The sequence below is a fragment of the Solanum dulcamara genome, chromosome 1, assembly GCF_947179165.1.
Source record: "Solanum dulcamara chromosome 1, daSolDulc1.2, whole genome shotgun sequence".
NCBI classification, from domain to species: Eukaryota; Viridiplantae; Streptophyta; class Magnoliopsida; order Solanales; family Solanaceae; genus Solanum; species Solanum dulcamara.
Genome location: NC_077237.1, coordinates 978,203 through 997,535, shown reverse-complemented (window position 1 = coordinate 997,535; position 19,333 = coordinate 978,203). Strand labels below are relative to the sequence as shown.

Sequence of the window (19,333 nt, the reverse complement as noted above, 5' to 3'; positions counted from 1 at the left end):
TGGGCTTTGGGGCATTTTATATTGGCAATTTACAGAACTTAATGCCATTTGGGCTCCTGGAGTGGGCTTTGGGCCATTTTATATTGGGCTTCTACAGAAGTTAATGACAATAGGGCTCCTAATTGAGCTTTGGGGCATTTTGTTTTGAATAATTAGCGAAAATAGTCACTCACCCAATCACTTAAATAAAAATAATCGATAAATAAACCGTGAATTCAATCGATTATTTACATAAAGGTCCCTTTGTATTGGGCTACAAGTGAAAGCACGGTTAACGCCGAAGGGATTAAGAATCCATTTGGATTGGCTTACAGTAAATAATTGATAAGTTTTAAGTTATGAAATGTATTTTTTTGTGCTCAAATTGATTTTATTATTTAATACGAGGGATAAAGGATAACTAATTTTAAAATTAATTTTATTCATGTTTACTTGGGATTAGTTATCTCAAAATTATAGTGTTATTTTCATCCCTAATTGAAGGCGGGATAACAATCCTAAGATAACTATTTAAGAGATAATTAATTTCGAGATATATTGTTCTCCAACCAAACAAGCTTTTTAGGATAAAATAATACTCTATCAAACTAAAAGTGTTTATAAGAAGCTTTGAAATTTACTTAACACATAGATAAGCTTAAAAATTATTAATAAGTCAATTTAATCAACTTATAAGCTCAAAACTCAATGAATTCTTTGACCAGAAACGACAAAACAACAACTATCATAAAAATGAATACCTAATAAATATTATTAATATTAATAAACTTTAAATAATATTAATTAATAATTTAAATTTCTACTCCACGAATAAATTATATACATTTATATGATCGTAAATCACCTTATTTTTTCCCCTCGAAAATCTAATGTAAGTGGAAGAGACAATCCACACATGCATAGAAACACGTGTACAGACATAGGAGAGCCATACATGAGTGTATAGAAACAAGTGTAGCATGAATTAGCAGGAAATATATATATATATATATATATATATTTATTTTTTTAAAAGATTTTTGTATTTCATAAAAAAAGGGGGGGTTCACCCATTATTTACAGTTCACTACTATTTTTATTTCTATTACATGCCAAGTACGTGGCTCCTTCATGTCCTCAGCACAAATGCCCAATCTAGTAGCACTGTATCTCATCTTCCTATCGTGTGTCTCTAGGTCTTCTTCCTTGTTCGTTTCCATTGTTTGTGAAAATGATGAAGAGGCCCAATTGATGATGGTTCCCTTCTGATTTGCTTCCGATTTGCCCAGCAAGTGTGTTTGTTGCCTTGTTTTTCATGTAAAAGATGTTCTTCTTCTTGTCGTCTCTGTTTCTCTTGTTTGTGAAGATGATGAAGAGGCCAAATTGATGATGGTTCCCTTCTAATTTTCTCCTGATCTAACTGTATTATGAGTTTTTTAGCCCTGCATGTGTGTTTTCTTCCTTGATTTTCATACGGTCCTTCTCCTTGACGAATTTCGTTTTTCTTTCTTTCAGTTGATTCTCTTTTATTGTGGTGTGAAGATGATGAAAGGACCAAATGATCTTTCTGATTCTCTTCTGTTGTAGTTTGTTTGTCGTCTAGAATCTGATTTGTTGTTGTTTAGGGGGATTTTTACCATGATGCTTGTGTTGTTTAGTCCTTTTGTGTAGCCCTGCAAAATGAACAAACAGTTATATAAGAAACCAACTTCATTTTTCTCCTCTTTTATTTGAAATTCTCTGTGTGTCCCTTTTTCTTTTTCCCCAACTCCTTCAGTGTTTCTTAATTCTTAAATAAGGGATTTGACTTTTATCACTGTTTAGGATTCTTCTCATGTGCACATCCAAATCCTTAAACAAGTAACACTGCATTGGTCCTTCATCTAAAGCATAATTGGCTAAAGCATCAGCCAATTTATTTGCTTCTCTTAGGGTATGCTTGAAAATGACATCTAAATTTCTCTTGTATTCCTCCACTTCTTCTATCCAGTCTGCTATATTCCATGGAGGTTTCCAATCTCCAGTTATAATTTTTTGGATAGTTTGGGAGTCTGTCTGAAAAATGATGTTGTTAAGCCCCTGCTGCTTACAGTATTTCAAGGCTTCCAGTAGAGCCACAATTTCTGCTTCTATATTGGTGGCATAACCAATTTCCTCGGCTTGAGCATATATTAAATTCCCTTGTGCATTTCTCACACAAAAACCATAGGCACTCCTCCCTGGGTTACCTCTAGAAGCTCCATCAGTGTTGCAAGCACACCAACCGTGTGGAGGGATATTCCATCTAACTTGCGTTACTTTCATTCTTGCTTTGCCTTCCTCCAGTAAATGCACCAAATTTTTCCACCCAGTAGGAATAGTTCTAATTGAGGGGTTTCTGTATAGAACTAGTCTTTGGATATAGATTAGGACTAGATAAATTATTGAGCTATTAACCTTCCTATGCCCATGTTTGATACCATTTCTTCTCTTCCACAATTCCCACAAAATAATTGATGGCACTGCAGCATATATCTGCTTCAATCTGCTAGTTACTGGTGCATTCCACCATTTCACAATTAATTGTTGTAGCTGTACTCCTTCCATGCTTATTCCTGCAGCCTTGCAAAAATAAGACCAAGTTCTTTTAGCAGTATCTGATGTTAGGAATAAATGGTGCATCGTCTCCTCTCTAGGATTTATACAACACCAACACTTAGACACCAAATTAAAGTTCATCTTTTTTAGGACATCATCAGAAGGAATTTTGTAATTCCAGCATCTCCACATAAAAAAAGAAATTTTAAAAGGCAGCCCCTTAATCCACATGAAACTGTATTTGCTCATTTGTGGTCCCCTTAACCTAATAAACTCCCAGGTTGATTTAATAGTAAAACCTCCACTTGTGTCTAGTATCCACCAAGGTCTATCACAATCTCTTTCTTCCCTGGGGGTGGTTATATTGTCAATGATGTGATCAACAATGTCTTCAGTGAGTACTTCCATCAGTTTTCTTCTATTCCATTCCCCTGTTCAGTCATTTCTTTGACATTTTGAATTCTTGTATCATAGGGTATTCCCTGGATTTACATAGTATAGAGCTCCCAATCCAGTCCAGTTATCAAATCAAAAAAGTGAATTCCCTTTCCTAGTTTGCCACCAAATTTGATGTTCTATTAGGTCCCTGGCTTCTAGCATTTTTTTCCAGGTCTGTGATCCCTGTTTCCATTGTACCACTATAGCATGATCCTTTCTACAATATTTGTTGGTCATATAATCACTCCACAAGGTAGATTTTGTCCTGAAGTTCCACCAAAGTTTACAAAACAGTGCCAATGAGACATCATGAAGTGATCTAAAACCTAGGCCTCCTTCTGTGGTTGGAATACATACCTTATTCCAAGCCACCCAATGTCTACTCTTCCCCCCAATAGTATTGCTCCAAAAAAACTGAGCAAACATCTTGTGTAGTTGTCTGATAATTCCAATAGGAGGGTTAATAGCTGATAATATATGTATTGACATGCTTTGCAACACATGTTTAATAAGAATTGCCCTTCCTCTAAAAGATAACATCTTTCCTTTCCATCCTTGAAGTCTATTCATGATTTTAAGGGTCAAAGTATTAAATAATTCCTTCTTTCTTCTACAGTGGTAGATAGGGCAGCCCAAATACATAAAAGGGAATTCTCTTCTATTGATACCAGTTACAATCTCAACTGTGATACTGATGTCACCTGATACTCTATTATGCATATAGACAGCACTCTTGTCCATGTTAATCTTTTGCCCAAAAGTCTGTTCATAGTTTCTCAAAATCTCCATTATTTTTTGCAAAGACACCACATCTGCTGAGGTAAAGATAATCATGTCATCTGCATATGCAAGATGATTGATTTTTGGACTCCGTTTAGGCATTCCAAAACCCTTAAACTGAGAATTTTGATGCAATGCATTTAAACTCCTTGATAGGACTTCTGCTCCTAGAATAAATAGGGCAGGGGAAAGAGGGTCCCCTTGCTTTACTCCTCTAGTAGATTTAAAGAATCCTTGTTGTTGGCCATTTATCAACACTGAGTACCAGTTATTGCTAACAATTCTATAGATCATGTCTATACTCTTTTCTGAAAATCCCATCTGTCGAAGTACTTTAGTTAAGAACATCCAAGATACCCTATCATAGGCTTTTGCCATATCCAACTTCATTATAACATTTGCATCTTTAGTTCTTAGCCTTATGTCAGAGACAATTTCTTGGGTCAGTAGGATATTCTCCACTATACTTCTGTTTTTAATAAAACCAGCTTGATTGAGAGATATATGATCAGTTATTTTGGGAACCAATCTCTCATGGATCAATCTAGAAAAGATTTTGTTCACAAAATTGCTCAAACTAATTGATCTCATATCAGAGAAAGTGTTAACCGTATCTTTCTTTGGTATTAAGATTAAGTTAGTATGGGTGACAAACCTGGGCAATTCTGCACCACAAAAGAAAGCTTTCATCATATTGGTGACATCCTCTTCAATGATTTCCCAGCAAGCTTGATAGAACACACTAGTAAATCCATCAGGTCCTCCTGTACTTTCACTATTTAATTGGAAGACCACTGCCTTAACCTCTTCTTTGGTAGGTTCTGCTTCAAAACACAGGTTGTCTTCCTCAGAGATCATTTTGGGTAAGTGGTTAAGGATTTTATAGTCTTTTGGATCTTCTTTCTTTATGAACTGATCAGTGTAAAAATTGATGGCTTCTGTAATTATTCCCTCTTCCTCTTCTATCCAGTTCCCATTTTCTCCTTGTATTCTTCTTATCTGCATTCTTTTCCTTCTCCCTTGTACATGTGCATGAAAGAATTTTATGTTTCTATCCCCATCATGAAACCACTGCATCCCAGCTTTCTGTTTCCAGAATTCTTCCTCTAGATGTAAGAATCTGTTTAAATCTGCTTGTACTTTGTGCAATTCCTGTCTGTTGGTAGGTGTTGGACTATTCTGAAAATGAGTTTCCTTCACTTTGATAATCTCTTCAAGGGTTTCAATTTCATGAAATATATTCCCAAAGGTTACTTTACTCCATTGTGACAAAGCTGCTTTCACCTTTTTTAGTTTATGATGAAAAAGTATGAAAGGGTTTGCCATAAACTCAGCTGTCCAATTTTGTCTAACTATCTCCATAAATCCTTTCTGTTTTACCCAAAAGTTTAAAAACTTGAAAGGTTTTTTGATGTTTCTATTGTCTCCTATGTAAGAAATTAACATAGGAGCATGATCTGAACCATTTCTAATCAAATGTTTGATATCAATACTAGAGTATTTTGTTTGTAGTAGTTGGTTACCCAAACATCTATCTAGTCTCTTGAATATACAGTCATCCTCATTTTGACCATTCCACCAAGTAAATTTGTTGCCACTAAACCCCAAATCTGCTACTCCACAATTCTGGATACATCCTCTAAAATCCATAATTTCATTAATGGTTACTGGTAGACCTCCAAGTTTCTCCTCTTCTGATGTTATTGTATTAAAATCACCCCCAATCATCCATGGAATGTTGATTGAGGTAGCTAAATCCTCCATAGAGTCCCATAACTCCATTCTTTCATTTTGAGTACATTTTGCATAAACCATTGTTACTAGTATCTCATCTTGACTTCCTCTGATCTTTAGCTTTATGGTTAAATATTGCTGATGATCCATTATTATGTGATAGTAAAAAATGTCTTCCACAAAAATCCAGATCTTACCTGATATATTGGCCATTGCATGTTCCATGCCTAGTCTTCTTCTATATTCTTCTATCTTGTCTGAGTCTTGAAATGGTTCCATTAAACCTATGAATCCAAAATGGTGTTTTTGATTAAGCTTTATCAACCTTGTAAAGGCTTCCATGGTATTGACTGACCTAATATTCCATATAAGAGCATTTATCATTATTTATTGAGTTTATTAATCTGTCTTCTTGTATGTACTCCATTCCCAGGTGGTACACTTGTTTCTCTTGATATTTTTTTTTCTTTCCTCCTTTTTGAAGATATTTTGGTGATATATCTCCTGCTCTTAAAGCTACTTCAAGATTGTGCTCTAAGGTATGTTCATCTAAGTCTCTGCTACTCCTTTCCATATTCATATTTGGTTTTGTTGATATTCCTTGTTTCTGCTGCTCCTTATTAAACTCTTGAAATTCCTTCCCCTGGTCTGTTTCTTCTACAATTCTTTGGCTGGCTTCCTCAGTTTCCATATTGTTTGTAATATTGATTCTTTGTTGCTGATTTTTCTTCTGTCTCTCTCCTTCCCACCAGTTATGAAATTTTTTGTTTTGATTTTCTTGTTCTATTTGATTTAGATCAGGGGTCTGAAATTTTACCATGTTTTCATGTGCCTCAGATGATTGCTCCCCTCTGCTTGTGGCTGTGGTCTTGCTGCTGTTCACACTGGACTGATTGGTACTTTTGTTGTTCTGTTTATTCTCCTTCTCTTGAAGATTTGATGTTGCATTTTCTGTTTGGAGAGTTCTTTTTGGTGTCTGTATTTGTGGTTCCCCAGGTAAGATATCCTCTACATTGTCATTTACTATTTGTTGATCAGTTGATGAATCTAAGTGATTGTTGTGGTTTTCATGACCATTTTTGATGCTGTCTTCTTGTGTTTGTTCTGTGTCATTAGTGATATTGTCTGTTTCCTTTGTTTGGTTTTTGTGGGTATAAAAACTCTTCTCAATCCATGTTCTAGTATCTTCTTGTGGTACTTGCTCTTTATTCATATTATCTTGGTTTTCTGGGATCTCTTCCAGTGCTGCAAATGAATTGGTATTTGTCATGGTTACCTCCTTAATTGGACTCATTTCCCCAATTATAATCCCTGATTTATCCTTTTTGTATTTGCTCCTTCTTTGCATCCATTCTTGTTTACCAGTAAAGTGCCCTCCTCTTTTTCCTTGAATGTCTTCTTTATTTTGTGTTGCTGTATCAATTCCTTGTGCATTTTCTTTTCGGAAATCTTCTTTAAACTGTTTTGCCAATTCTGGGTTAAGATTTCTACATTCCTTCTCCTCATGACCTTGAAGTTTACAGTGTTTGCAATATTTTGGTAGGTAATCATAGTTTATCCTTACCCATTTTGATTTTAGTATTCCTGATTCGTCCTCTTCCGCAATGTTAATCCTTTTTGGTAAAATTGCTAATAAGTCGACCTCAACTTTGATTTTTGCGCAGCTTGGTCTTGTCTTATTTGCTGTAGCCAGATCTACTGTTAGTGGTTTTCCAACTGCAGTTGCTATGGAGAAGACTGCCTCTTTAACAAAAAAATTTGGTGGTAGTTCAGGGAAGCTTATCCAAGCTACAGCCTTTGATGTCTCCTCCTTTGGGTTGAACCATGGATTCCATATAAAAGATCTCATTTGGCAATATCTATCATGCACCTTTAGGTAATATATAGGTGTCGACATCATTTTAACATAGTCTTCCAGAAAATTTAGTCGGATCAGAATATGTCTTTCATCAAGTAGTCCTATAATTGGTACTCCTTTAATTCCACATTGTATTGGAATTACCTTCCTTAGTTCTTTAATATCAATGTTGTCATATGAAAACTTACCAATTACTGCATACTGTAGTTTCTCCTTCTCTATCATCTGCTGAATCTCATTGGATTTCCAAGCAATAAATGGTTCCCCGTTGATGTATGAAATCTGCTTTGGTGGTATTTTGACACTATTTGTTTCTGAGCTTGTGGGTTTGAAAAGATTGGCATATGTTTGATTTTTATTGTTGTTCTTTGGCATTTTGGGATGTAGTATAGTAGGTTGTGTGATCAAAGTATTATTCTGCGTTACCAGAGGAGGTCGTCCTCCGATTGATTCGGCCATTCCGGCCAGTGACCGCCTGATTTTTGAAAGATCTCTAAGAGAGAAAAATTATGTGGCGGCTAGGGTTCCGACGAAGTTCCTTTTTTTGATATATATATATATATATATATATATATATATATATATATATATATATATATATATATCATCACCACTTTATATTTATTGAACTAGACAAATCATATACATATAATGTAATGCCCTTCATTCATCACTCTATATTTATTGGAACAGACAAAAGTCATATACATTTACTGAAATGTCCTTGGTCGTATTAAAGCATGTTCTGCTTCAGCCTCAACTCTCTCATATATATATAAAAAAAAAATTAAAAAAAAAGAAGTTGAGGGTGAAGAAGGCAAGTCTGCTTCAGCCTCAACTCTCTTTATATAATACAAGAGATTATTAAAATAAATAACTTGCTTTACACAAATCTTTCTTTAAAAAAAAACCCAGATCTCCTTGATCATGTGCAATTATTTTCCTAATAACTTAAAAACATATCTCAGATGACAAGTACTTAATTATTTTATTTAAAATATTCCATTTCTACCCAACCCCACATCCACATGTTCCTTATGTCAACCATCATAGTATATGCTTTTATGAAATGAATTAAATAATCAAAGCTATACATTTCGATCTATACGAACACAAATTAATTTTACTCTATCAACAACAAGAAGAAGAAACACAGAAATGGAAGGGGAGATTCACAATTTCATTGTTGTATGGACTATTGTCTTAGCAAGTTTATGTTATACTCACACCATAGCCAAGTTCTTTCCAAAAGGGAAATCAAGATTTGTGGTTATAATTCCAATAGTTTGTCTATTTTACATTCTTCCTCTTTATCTCACTTCCATTAATCTTTGTGGCACTACTTCTTTCTTCATTACAGGACTAGCCACTTTCAAGCTCATTCTGTTTTCTTTTGGTAAAGGCCCTTTGTCATCAACCCCGCCTCTAGCACTTTCAACATTCATTCCCTTGGCATGTTTGCCTATAAAGTTACAAAATTATTCAACTAGTGACAATGTTCATGAAACCAAAAAAAAGACCACAAATTCAATTTTCAATCTTGTTACCAAAATTGCATTTCTAGCCATTTTGATTAGGGTGTATAGCTATAAGGACTATTTGCATCCAAAAATCATTCTCTTCTTCTATTGCCTACACATTTACTTCATGTTAGAGATCATATTGAATATAGTTAGTGCCGCGGTTCGAGGGGTGAGTCGAGTCCAGCTCGAGTCACCCATGAACGATCCTCACCTAGCTAGCTCGCTCCAGGATTTCTGGAGCAAGAGGTGGAACCTTATGGTAACCAATATGCTTCGTTCGACTATCTACGACCCCGTTCGTTATATTGTTGGGGACTGGATTCCGAGGAAGTGGGCTCCAATTCCGGCTGTGCTCGCCACGTTTTTCGTCTCGGGGCTAATGCATGAGCTATTTTTCTACTACATTGGAAGATTAAAGCCTAGTGGTGAAGCCATGATGTTCTTTCTCATTCATGGAGTGGCTTTGAGTCTTGAAATTGTTATCAAGAAAATTTTAAATGGTAAATTTTTGGTTCCTAGGATTATTTCAGGTCCATTAGCACTTAGTTTTATAATTTTCACAAGTTTTTGGTTGTTTTTTCCTCCATTTTTGAGGGGTAATACAGAAATTAAAGTATGTACTGAATTTATTGCTTTCTTTAAATTTATTAGGTATGGTCAACTAATTAGTCCTACCAATATCACATGTCCACTTCTGTAAGAATATTTATTTGATGTGATATTTTGTTTGAATTAGTTTGAGTGCCATGTGATATTTCTTTTCTTACTACTTTTTAGGTTCTTTGGAAAAGACTAAAAAGTAGCTTAGCTTAATCCAAAATCCAATTAGGTTTAATAGAGGTTTTCACGACATTCAAAATATCGACAAATCTTAATAATAGTTCTAAGAGGATGATGTTGGATGTCTTCATTTTTATAACGAGCATGAAATTTTCTACCATTAAAACATCGTTTGTTAATCACAGCTTCTGTTGGGTTTAATTTAAATGAGCCAACTGGTGTTTGCCTTATTTTACATTCTTTCTATTTATTTATTTTTTGGTTTAAATTGTTAACAAATATTTTTCTTTTTCTTGATACACAAAATAATTAAACTAATTTGTTTGAATACTTTTTTTATAACAACTAAATGAGATCTAAACATCAAAGTCAATATACATATATAACAACCTCATTATAATAATAGCCATAGATAAATATTGCTACTATAACGTAGTTTAACTGTATAACTATTAATTTCATGTAAATATTCGGTGCGAGCATATATTTACATTCTATCAAAATTTACTTAACCCAATTTTTCACAAAACACTAGATTGCCTTGACCATGTGAAAATATAAAAATTAAAACTCTCCCTCCTCCCCCCACCAAAAAAAGATCTCATTGATCATGTGCAAATTAAATATCTTTCCTTAATTACTGAACATATCTTAGATGACAGCTACTTAATTATTTTATGTGACATATATATTCCACTTTTCACCAACCCCACTAACACATGTTCCCTAAGTCAACAATCATAAGGCATGATAATTCATATAATATGATTTTTTTTTTGTATTATATAGAAATAATAACGACATCTTTAAATTCCAACCATATTCCAAGAAGTAGAGGAAATTAACATAGAAATGGAAGGGGAGATCCACAATTTTATTGTTGTATGGGCTATTGTCTTAACAAGTTTATGTTACTCTCACACAATTTCCAAATTCATTCCAAAAGGCAAATCAAGATTTGTGGCTATAATTCCAATAGTTTGTCTATTTTTCATTCTTCATCTTTATCTCACCTCCATTATTCTTGGTGCCACTACTTTTTTCTTTATTGCAGGGCTAGCCACTTCTAAGCTCATTCTTTTTGCTTTTGGTAAAGGCCCTTTGTCATCAATCCCACCTCTACCACTTTCAACATTCATTCCCTTGGCTTGTTTGCCTATAGAGTTACAAAAATATTCAACTAGTGATAATGTTACAACCAAAAAAAAGACCACAAATTCAACTTTGAAACATGTTACCAAGATTGCACTTCTAGCCATTTTGGTTAGGGTGTATAGCTACAAGGACAATTTGCATCCAAAAATAATTCTCTTCCTCTATTGCCTACACATTTACATCACATTAGAGATCATATTGAATTTAGTTAGGGCCGTGGTAAGAAGGGTGAGTCGAGTCGACCTCAACCCACCCTTCGATGAGCCTTACATGGCTAGCTCGCTCCAGGATTTCTGGGGCAAGAGATGGAACCTTATGGTAACTAATATGCTCCGTCTGACTGTCTACGATCCTATCCGTTTGATTGTGGCGGACCGGATCCCGAGCATGTGGGCTCCAATTCCGGCCGTGCTCGCCACGTTTTTTGCCTCGGGGCTAGTGCATGAGCTGTTTTTCTACTACATTATTGGAAGATTGAAGCCCAGTGGTGAAGCCATGATGTTCTTTCTCATTCATGGAGTGGCTTTGAGTCTTGAAATTGTTATTAAGAAAATTTTCAATGGAAAATTTTTGGTTCCTAGGATTATTTCAGGTCCATTAGCACTTAGTTTTATAATTTTCACAAGTTTTTGGTTGTTTTTTCCTCCTTTATTAAGGGGTAATACAGAGCTTAAAGTATGTACCGAATTTATTGCTTTCTTTAAATTTATTAGGTATGGTCAATTAATTAGTCCTACCAATATCACATGTTAACTTTTGTAAGAATATTAATTCATGGTGGACTAAGGTTTGTATGTGTTATGCTAAAATTAATTTGAATGCCATGTGAAAGTTACTTTTTTTTTAATTCGTTAAAAGCAACGTTTCACTTAAATTATCGGGAGAAGAAATTACATATGCTTAAAGAATATTTTTAGATCTTTATTATGCTTGTGTCTTTCATTTGGCAGAAAAATGACACATTATATGACATTCATCAAACATTGACAATCTTTAATACAATAGTCTTAAATTAAGAAGATGGCATTGGATGTCATCATCCTTAATAAAAACCCTGAAATTTCTATCGTTAAAATGTTGTTTGTTAATCACAACGCGTTGTTAGTTTTAAATGAGTCTATTGGTGTTTTTTTTATTTTTTTATTATTATAAATTATAATCATGCGTACTCTTTTTATTTATTTTATTTAAATTGATTAACAAATATATTTCTTTTTCTTGGTATACAAAATTATTAGAGTAATTATTTTTTACATACTTTTGTTTATAACAGTTGAATGAAATCTAAACATTAAATTTCAAATGTCAGTATGTATATATATATATAACAACTTACTATAGTAGCCATAAAATTTTCAAACAACGATAACAAAATTGTATATATATTGATTTGAAATAAATATACGGTGCGAGTTGATATTTTTACCGTTATTATACTATCAAATTTACTTAACCCAACTCTTCACAAAACACTAGATTTCCTTGACCATGTGAAAAATATAAAAAAATCACTCTTTCCAAAAAGAAAGATCTCATTGATCATGTACAAATTAAATATCTTTCCTTAATTATAAACGTAAGATGACACAATTGCTTAATTATTATATGTGATTATATTCCACTTCTCCCCAACCCCACTTCCACCTGTTCCCTGAGTTAACAATCATATTGTATGATGATTTATATAATATGACTTCTTTTGTATTAGAAATAAAATAAAGACATCTTTAAATTCCATCCATCTTTCAAGAAGAAAGAGAGAAATGGAAGGGAAAATTCATAATTTCATTGTTGTATGGACTATCGTCTTAGCAAGTTTATATTACTCTCACACCATAGCCAAATTCATTTCCAATGGCAAATCAAGATTTGAGGCTATATTTCCAATAGTTTGTCTATCTTGCATTCTTCCTCTTTATATCACCTCCATTAATCTTGGTGGCACTACTTCTTTTTTCATTACATAGCTAGCCAATTTCAAACTCCTCTTTTTTGCTTATGGTAAAGGCCCTTTGTCATCAACCCCACCTATACCACTTTCAACATTCATTCCCTTGGCTTGTTTGCCTATAAAGCTTCAAAAAAATTCAACTAGTGATACCACAAAAAAGACCACAAAGTCAACTTTCAATCTTGTTACCAAGATTACACTTCTAGCCATTTTGATAAGGGTTTATAACTATAAAGACAATTTACATCCAAAATTCCTTCTCTTTTGTTATTGTCTCCACATTTACTTTTTCCTAGAAATCTTATTAACCATGGTTCGAGTTGAGAACCAAGTCGAGCTGGAGCAACCTTTTGATGAACCGTACAAGACTAGCTCGCTTCAGGATTTCTGAGTTAAGAAGTGGAACCTCATGGTGACTAATATACTCCGTCCGATCGTCTACGATCCCGTCTGATAGTTGGTGGCGGACCGGATCTCGAGGAAGTGGCCCCACTTCCGGCCTTGCTCTTAACATTTTTCGTCTCGGGCCTAATGCATGAGCTGATTTTCTACTACAATGGAAGATTAAAGCCTAATGGTGAAGTCGTGATGTTCTTCCTCATTCATGGAGTGGCTTTAAGTCTTGAAATTGTTATCAAGAAAATTTTCAATGGAAAATTTTTGGTTCCTAGGATTATTTCAGGTCCATTAGCACTTAGTTTTATAATTTTTCACAAGTTTTTGGTTATTTTTTCCACCTTTTTTGAGGGGTAATACAGATCTTAAAGCATGTACTGAATTTATTGCTTTCTTAGAATTTATTAGGTATGGCAAATTAATTAGTCCTACCAATATCACATGTCCACTTCTTTAAGAATACTTACTCATGGTGGGCTAAGGTTGTATGAGTTATGATAAAATTAGTTTGAATGTCATGTGAAATTTACTTTTTTTTGGTACTTCGGAAAAGATTAAAAAGGCTGCTTACAATCTTTCAAAAACAACTTCCCTTAAGTATATATGTAGAGCAATGAAACTTCATATTCTTGAGAGCATTTCCCGATATTGCTAGTGACTCCTCAATAGATTTAGTACATTCCTCTGCCTTTAATTGAAGATTCCGATTTTAAGTTTTGACAATGAAAAAAACCTATTAACTCCTCAATAGATTTATGACATTCCTCTACCTTTAATTGAAGATTCCGATTTTAAGTTTTGACAATGAAAAAAACCTATTAGAGAGCAGTTCCCCTTTAATTAGGTCATACACAGCGAATCTAAAGAAAAATTTACATAAATATATTATATTAACAAAATTTTTATCATTTATAGCAATAATAATTTAATATATTTATCATACTTATTAAGAAATAGATAATTTTTCCGAATCTAAATTAATCGGGCCAATAAATTTAGAATATCAAATAATTATACACAACAAAAAAGCTTTTTCTTGAAAAGAGAAAATTTCCAAATGAAAAGTTGTATAATTTGAGGTTGTTCTATTTCAATGTGAACAATTTATAACTAGTCTTACATGAATGGACAAGGGATATTGTCAGGACTAACTAGTTTACCATACCTAACAAATTCTAAAAAAGCAATAGATTCAGTACATGCTTTAACATCAGGCTTACCCCTCAATAATGGTGGAAAAAACAACCAAAAACTGGTCAAAATTATAAATCCTAATGCTAATGGACCAGAAATAAATCTAGGGACCAAAAATTTGCCATTTAACAATTTCTTCATAATAATTTCAAGACTCAAAGCCACACCATGGATAATAAAAAAACATGTGACTTCCCAACTAGGCTTCTCCCTTCCAATGTAGTAAAAAATCAGCTCATGCATTATTCCCGAGACGAAAAATGTGGCGAGCACCGCGGGAAGCGGGGCCCACTTCCTCTGAATTTGATCCACCATCAATGACCGGACAGGGTCGTAGACGGTAGGGCGAAGTATATTAGTTACCATGAGGTTCCATCTCTTGCCCCAGAAATCCTGAAGCGAGCTAGTCTTGTAAGGCTCATCAAAAGGCGGCTCAAGCTCGACTCGGCTCGCAACTCGAACCATAGTACTAACCATGGTTAATAAAATTTCCAGGAAAAAGTAAATGTGGAGGCAATAACAAAAGAGAAGGAATTTTGGATGTAAATTGTCTTTATAATTATACACCCTTATCAAAATGGCTAGAAGTGTAATCTTGGTAACAAGATTGAAAATTGGATTTGTGGTCTTTTTTGTGGTTTCAACATTATCACTAGTTGAATACTTTTGATATTTTATAGGCAAACAAGCCAAGGGAATGAACGTTGAAAGTGGTAGAGATGGAGTTGATGACAAAGGGCCTTTACCAAAGGCAAAAAGAAGAATCTTGAAATTGGCTAGCCATGCAATGAAGAAAGAAGTAGTGCCACCAAGATTAATGGAGGTAAGATAAAGAGGAAGAATGAAAAATAGACAAACAATTGGAAATATAGCCACAAATCTTGATTTGCCATTGGGAAAGAATTTGACAATTGTGTGAGAATAACATAAACTTATTAAGACAATAGCCCATACCACTATGAAGTTGTGGATCTCCCCTTCCATTTCTTCTTCTTCTTCTTGGAAAAAATGGCTTTAACTAAGAGATGATTTTAGTATCTTTCTGATAGAAAAAGAAGAAGTTGTAGTGATGACGGACCTAGGGGACATATGGGTGGTGGGTGGGAGTGGGGGTACACAATTAAATTGGTCTTCATCAGAGATATGTCCTTCACAAAATCAAGGAGATCTTGTATAATATAAAGAAGTCTATTCTATTAATAATAATAATTTAATATAATCCAATTATTAAAAATCCAATTATATATAAGTAATCTTCTATGGATTTAACTTTTATCACATCAACGGTCACTACACCAAATAAAGAATTTAATTAGCAGTGATAATATATATATGCGTATTTATAATTAACACTCTATATAAGTATTGTTAAAGACTCTAGTAACTTTAAATATAATACCAATATGAATTATGAGACAAAAATTGTTTCACCATTAAAGATATGGAAGTGATGATGAACCTAGGGGACATATGGAAGTGTAGTTAGAGTTGGGGGTTAGGGGCGGGAGTGGGGTACACGTAATTAAATTAGTATTTATCGAGATAGTCATGTCTCTTCTTTTTTTTCCACTTGGTGTCCCGAATCTGTTGAGCCCCGATTAAATTTAAATCTTACACTACAAGATATCTATTCAGATGTAGCGCTTTCAACAAAATATTTTCATACCTAAAACTCGAATTCGAAACATTAAAGGTGAAACAATTTCACGACTGTACCACAACTCATATTGATCAGAGATATGTCCTTCACATAATCAAGGAGATCTTGTATATTGTAAAGAAGTATATTCTTTTTATACTAATAATTTAATGTAATCAAATTATCTAAAAGCAATCACCTCAACGGTTACTACACCAATTACACCAAATAAAAAATTTAACGGTGATAATATATATGTATTTAAAATTATTACTCTATATAAATATCGTTAAAGACTTTAATAACTTTAAATACAATATAAATATTACTGCTAAAAGAAAAGTATATTACCACTAATATCTCTTTTATTATAATGAATATAATTTCTTTTACACTACTAATGTATTCCAACACATTGTAATAGCTATATATCCTTATTTCCAGGTTACTAATTTCAAAGTTTTATGAATGGTTACTACGACAATTATCATTTAAATAATTTGATAACATAATATTCTTTTATGCTATCAATGTTTAGAGGTAAAACTCATTTTTCTATATATTATAAGTGTAGATGAGTAAACTATAATGATTTATTATAACGAGCTAAACAAGTTAATCTATCTAAAAAAGTCAGTAACAATATTTTATTATAGCAGTCAAGTTTTTTTTTTAAAAAAATTAATTTCATATAATATTAAATTATATATTTTTTATAACAATGTTTTATTAAAAATATTCAAACAAACACACTATTGTGAAAGTAGCTTTACTTTTAACTTTCAACCTACTATGTTTTAAAACATTGAATTAAAAAATATTTTGATATATTTTACATATCTTTAATTTAAAATTATAAAATTAAATAATAATTTTCATAAATTTTTTTATTTTTAGTTTAAAATTGTAAAATTAAAAAAATAGTATATTTAAAAAATTTCATATCAAATTAAAATCAAAAAAATAATTTAAAACAAGAGTACTTTTTTTCTTGTCAGTACTTCCTCTATTTTATATTAACTGAATTTCTAGAGTTTTTTTCATTGTTTAAAATAATTAAATTGTTCAAAGTTAAAGAGAAAATTTTGAATCTTTTTTATTTTATCCTTTGCATTAATGAAGTTTGTAATTTTCTAGAAGCTAAACTACATTAATTATAAAGTTATACTACAATAAGAGATTATTTGTATTTATGATTTTATATTTAATTATATTTATGAAACTGATTAACTAAAAAAATAATAAAGAAAAATATGATTTAAACTTTATTTTAAAATACTTTTCTTAATACATATTCATTATCTTAAAAATTGAGTTAATATAAAATAAAAGAATAATTTCTAAACTTTTTTGTTGGGTCAAAATAGCAGCGTGTCATAAAAGCAATGTTAGTCAAATATGGGGTTCGCTGTCTTTCCTTGAAAATTGGTCCCCAAGTGTAACGTTCATCAATGCCTTTTAATTTATTTGTCCCGTTTTAATTTAATATAAAATTTAAATAAATAATTAAATTGAATTTTATAATTTTAAATTAAAAATATTTAAAAAATATTAAAATGTCATTTAATTTTGTAATATTTAACATATTGTGTGAAAAATTAAAATTAAAAAATAAATTAAATATTTTTTTTGAAACAAATTAAAAAAAAAAATAAAAAAAAATCAAAATAATATATATATATATATATTATATTATTCTTACACATTATATGTTTTTTTTTGTTTTCCATCTCAATACTTATATCATTGTCTACTAAAGTTATATTTGCATCGAAAAGCCTTATATTTAATTGATACAATGGTCCATACAACAATAAAATTGTGAATCTCCCCCTTCCATTTCTTTTTCTTGCAAGATGATTCCAATAAAAATTTAAGAACAACTTTGCTATTTATGATGGAGAATATTTTTGTTGTGTGGTGTTCTAGAAGACACGTGGAAGCCGGGTTGGAGAGAAGGTTTATCTCTAATCTGCATAGGGGTGTGGGCATTGTTTTGAGTGAAAGAGGAAAAAAAAGAATTTTTTAAAGCAATACGAATTTATTCTTAGATATCAAACTTAAAACTACTGACTCAAAAAGAAAATATATTTATCATTTCATTACTATCTTTGTAAGTTCACTTGCCTTATTTAATTAAAACTTGCTCCATTTTAATTTATTATTGTCCAATTGTTTGATACTGTTCCATTGTAATCTAAAATTTCGACTGTTTCCAAGAATTCGAAGTCAAATTTTAAACTTTCATTACATGCTCTCTACCAAAATAACTTTTCAAATATTAAGACCGGAACCATTAGTTTAAAACATCAAAATTAACTTTAAAAAGATTCAACATTTATTATATATATATTTAAAATAATTTTAATTAAATATAAATAATATAATTTTTAACCGAACCCTCTAAATCCAAATTGACTCCGCCTCTATTCAAAATTTGGGTTTTGCCAAAGTCTAGATTCGGCAGAGGGCAAGTTTAGATTCGAAAATCTGAAGAAGATAAGAAGAAGAGGAAGAAGAAACAACCCTAATGGGTTCAGTCTGAACTCTGAAGTTTGTCAAAATTGGCTAAATTTTAAATAATTTTTAAAACTCGAATATATAACAGGGGTGCTACGCACGACTATCTAGTGTCATTCCTTTCATTATCAAGTGTCCCAATTTAATAGTGAAAGCATGATTTTATTTTATTTTATTTGCAATAAATTGAACAATTATCCTTTCTATTTTATTTTCCAAGTCTTTAAAACTGGGATCTGATGTTATCGATAGAGCATGTACTTTTTAGATTCAAATGTTGACATTAAATTAACAAACATATGTTATATACATTATTTGATATATAGAAGATTATCTATAGTTGGATATTTTATTAATAATCTCATGATGACATGCTTGTTTGTGACGGGGTCATATAGATTATATAAAGGGTAATTAGTTGACTATTCTTTATCGAATGTATATAGAAAATTATATTGCTTATATAGGTTAAAATTATTTTTTATATAAATAATTTAAGTCTTGAACACCATTCGTCAAAATTTCTGGTGTCATCATTGATTGCTTTGATCTTGTGCAAACAGTCGGACCTCTTGGTAAATTTTTTTTTTAACTGACTTTTATGTTATGTTATATTATATATTTTCTGTAATAATATTTTGTTAAAGCAATAAAAAAATTCCGAACAAACGATGCCATTATAGAAAAATTTTATCGTATATATTTCCTAATTAATAATCATATGATGACTTGTCATATGTGACAACAAAATATTCCTGCCTCCTTAGGTCAACAATCATAACATATATTATTTTTTTCCAATTAGAAAT

At 32.0% G+C, this 19,333-nt stretch overlaps 3 protein-coding genes and 1 pseudogene across 3 annotated transcripts; 3 read left to right on the top strand and 1 right to left on the bottom strand.

Annotated features, from left to right (window-relative positions):
* Positions 1-8,477: 8,477 nt before the first annotated feature.
* Positions 8,478-9,589, top strand: LOC129885792 (acyl-CoA--sterol O-acyltransferase 1-like). Its single transcript, XM_055960215.1, has one exon. The coding sequence runs from the start codon at positions 8,525-8,527 to the stop codon at positions 9,587-9,589; it is 1,065 nt and encodes a 354-aa protein (XP_055816190.1). The 5' UTR covers positions 8,478-8,524.
* Positions 9,590-10,487: 898 nt separating this feature from the next.
* Positions 10,488-11,659, top strand: LOC129885785 (acyl-CoA--sterol O-acyltransferase 1-like). The gene has a single exon (XM_055960204.1). The coding sequence runs from the start codon at positions 10,522-10,524 to the stop codon at positions 11,575-11,577; it is 1,056 nt and encodes a 351-aa protein (XP_055816179.1). The 5' UTR covers positions 10,488-10,521; the 3' UTR covers positions 11,578-11,659.
* An 898-nt stretch (positions 11,660-12,557) lies between these two features.
* LOC129885776 (acyl-CoA--sterol O-acyltransferase 1-like) lies at positions 12,558-13,727 on the top strand (annotated as a pseudogene).
* Positions 13,728-14,244: 517 nt separating this feature from the next.
* Positions 14,245-15,503, bottom strand: LOC129885769 (acyl-CoA--sterol O-acyltransferase 1-like). The gene has a single exon (XM_055960180.1). It carries the CDS (start codon positions 15,347-15,349, stop codon positions 14,288-14,290), a length of 1,062 nt encoding a protein of 353 aa, XP_055816155.1. The 5' UTR covers positions 15,350-15,503; the 3' UTR covers positions 14,245-14,287.
* Positions 15,504-19,333: the final 3,830 nt, after the last annotated feature.

Bases quoted from the DNA above. Each gene is read 5' to 3' on its own strand.
- LOC129885785 (XM_055960204.1), top strand. From the start codon at position 10,522: ATGGAAGGGGAGATCCACAATTTTATTGTTGTATGGGCTATTGTCTTA.
- LOC129885769 (XM_055960180.1), bottom strand. From the start codon at position 15,349: ATGGAAGGGGAGATCCACAACTTCATAGTGGTATGGGCTATTGTCTTA.
- LOC129885792 (XM_055960215.1), top strand. From the start codon at position 8,525: ATGGAAGGGGAGATTCACAATTTCATTGTTGTATGGACTATTGTCTTA.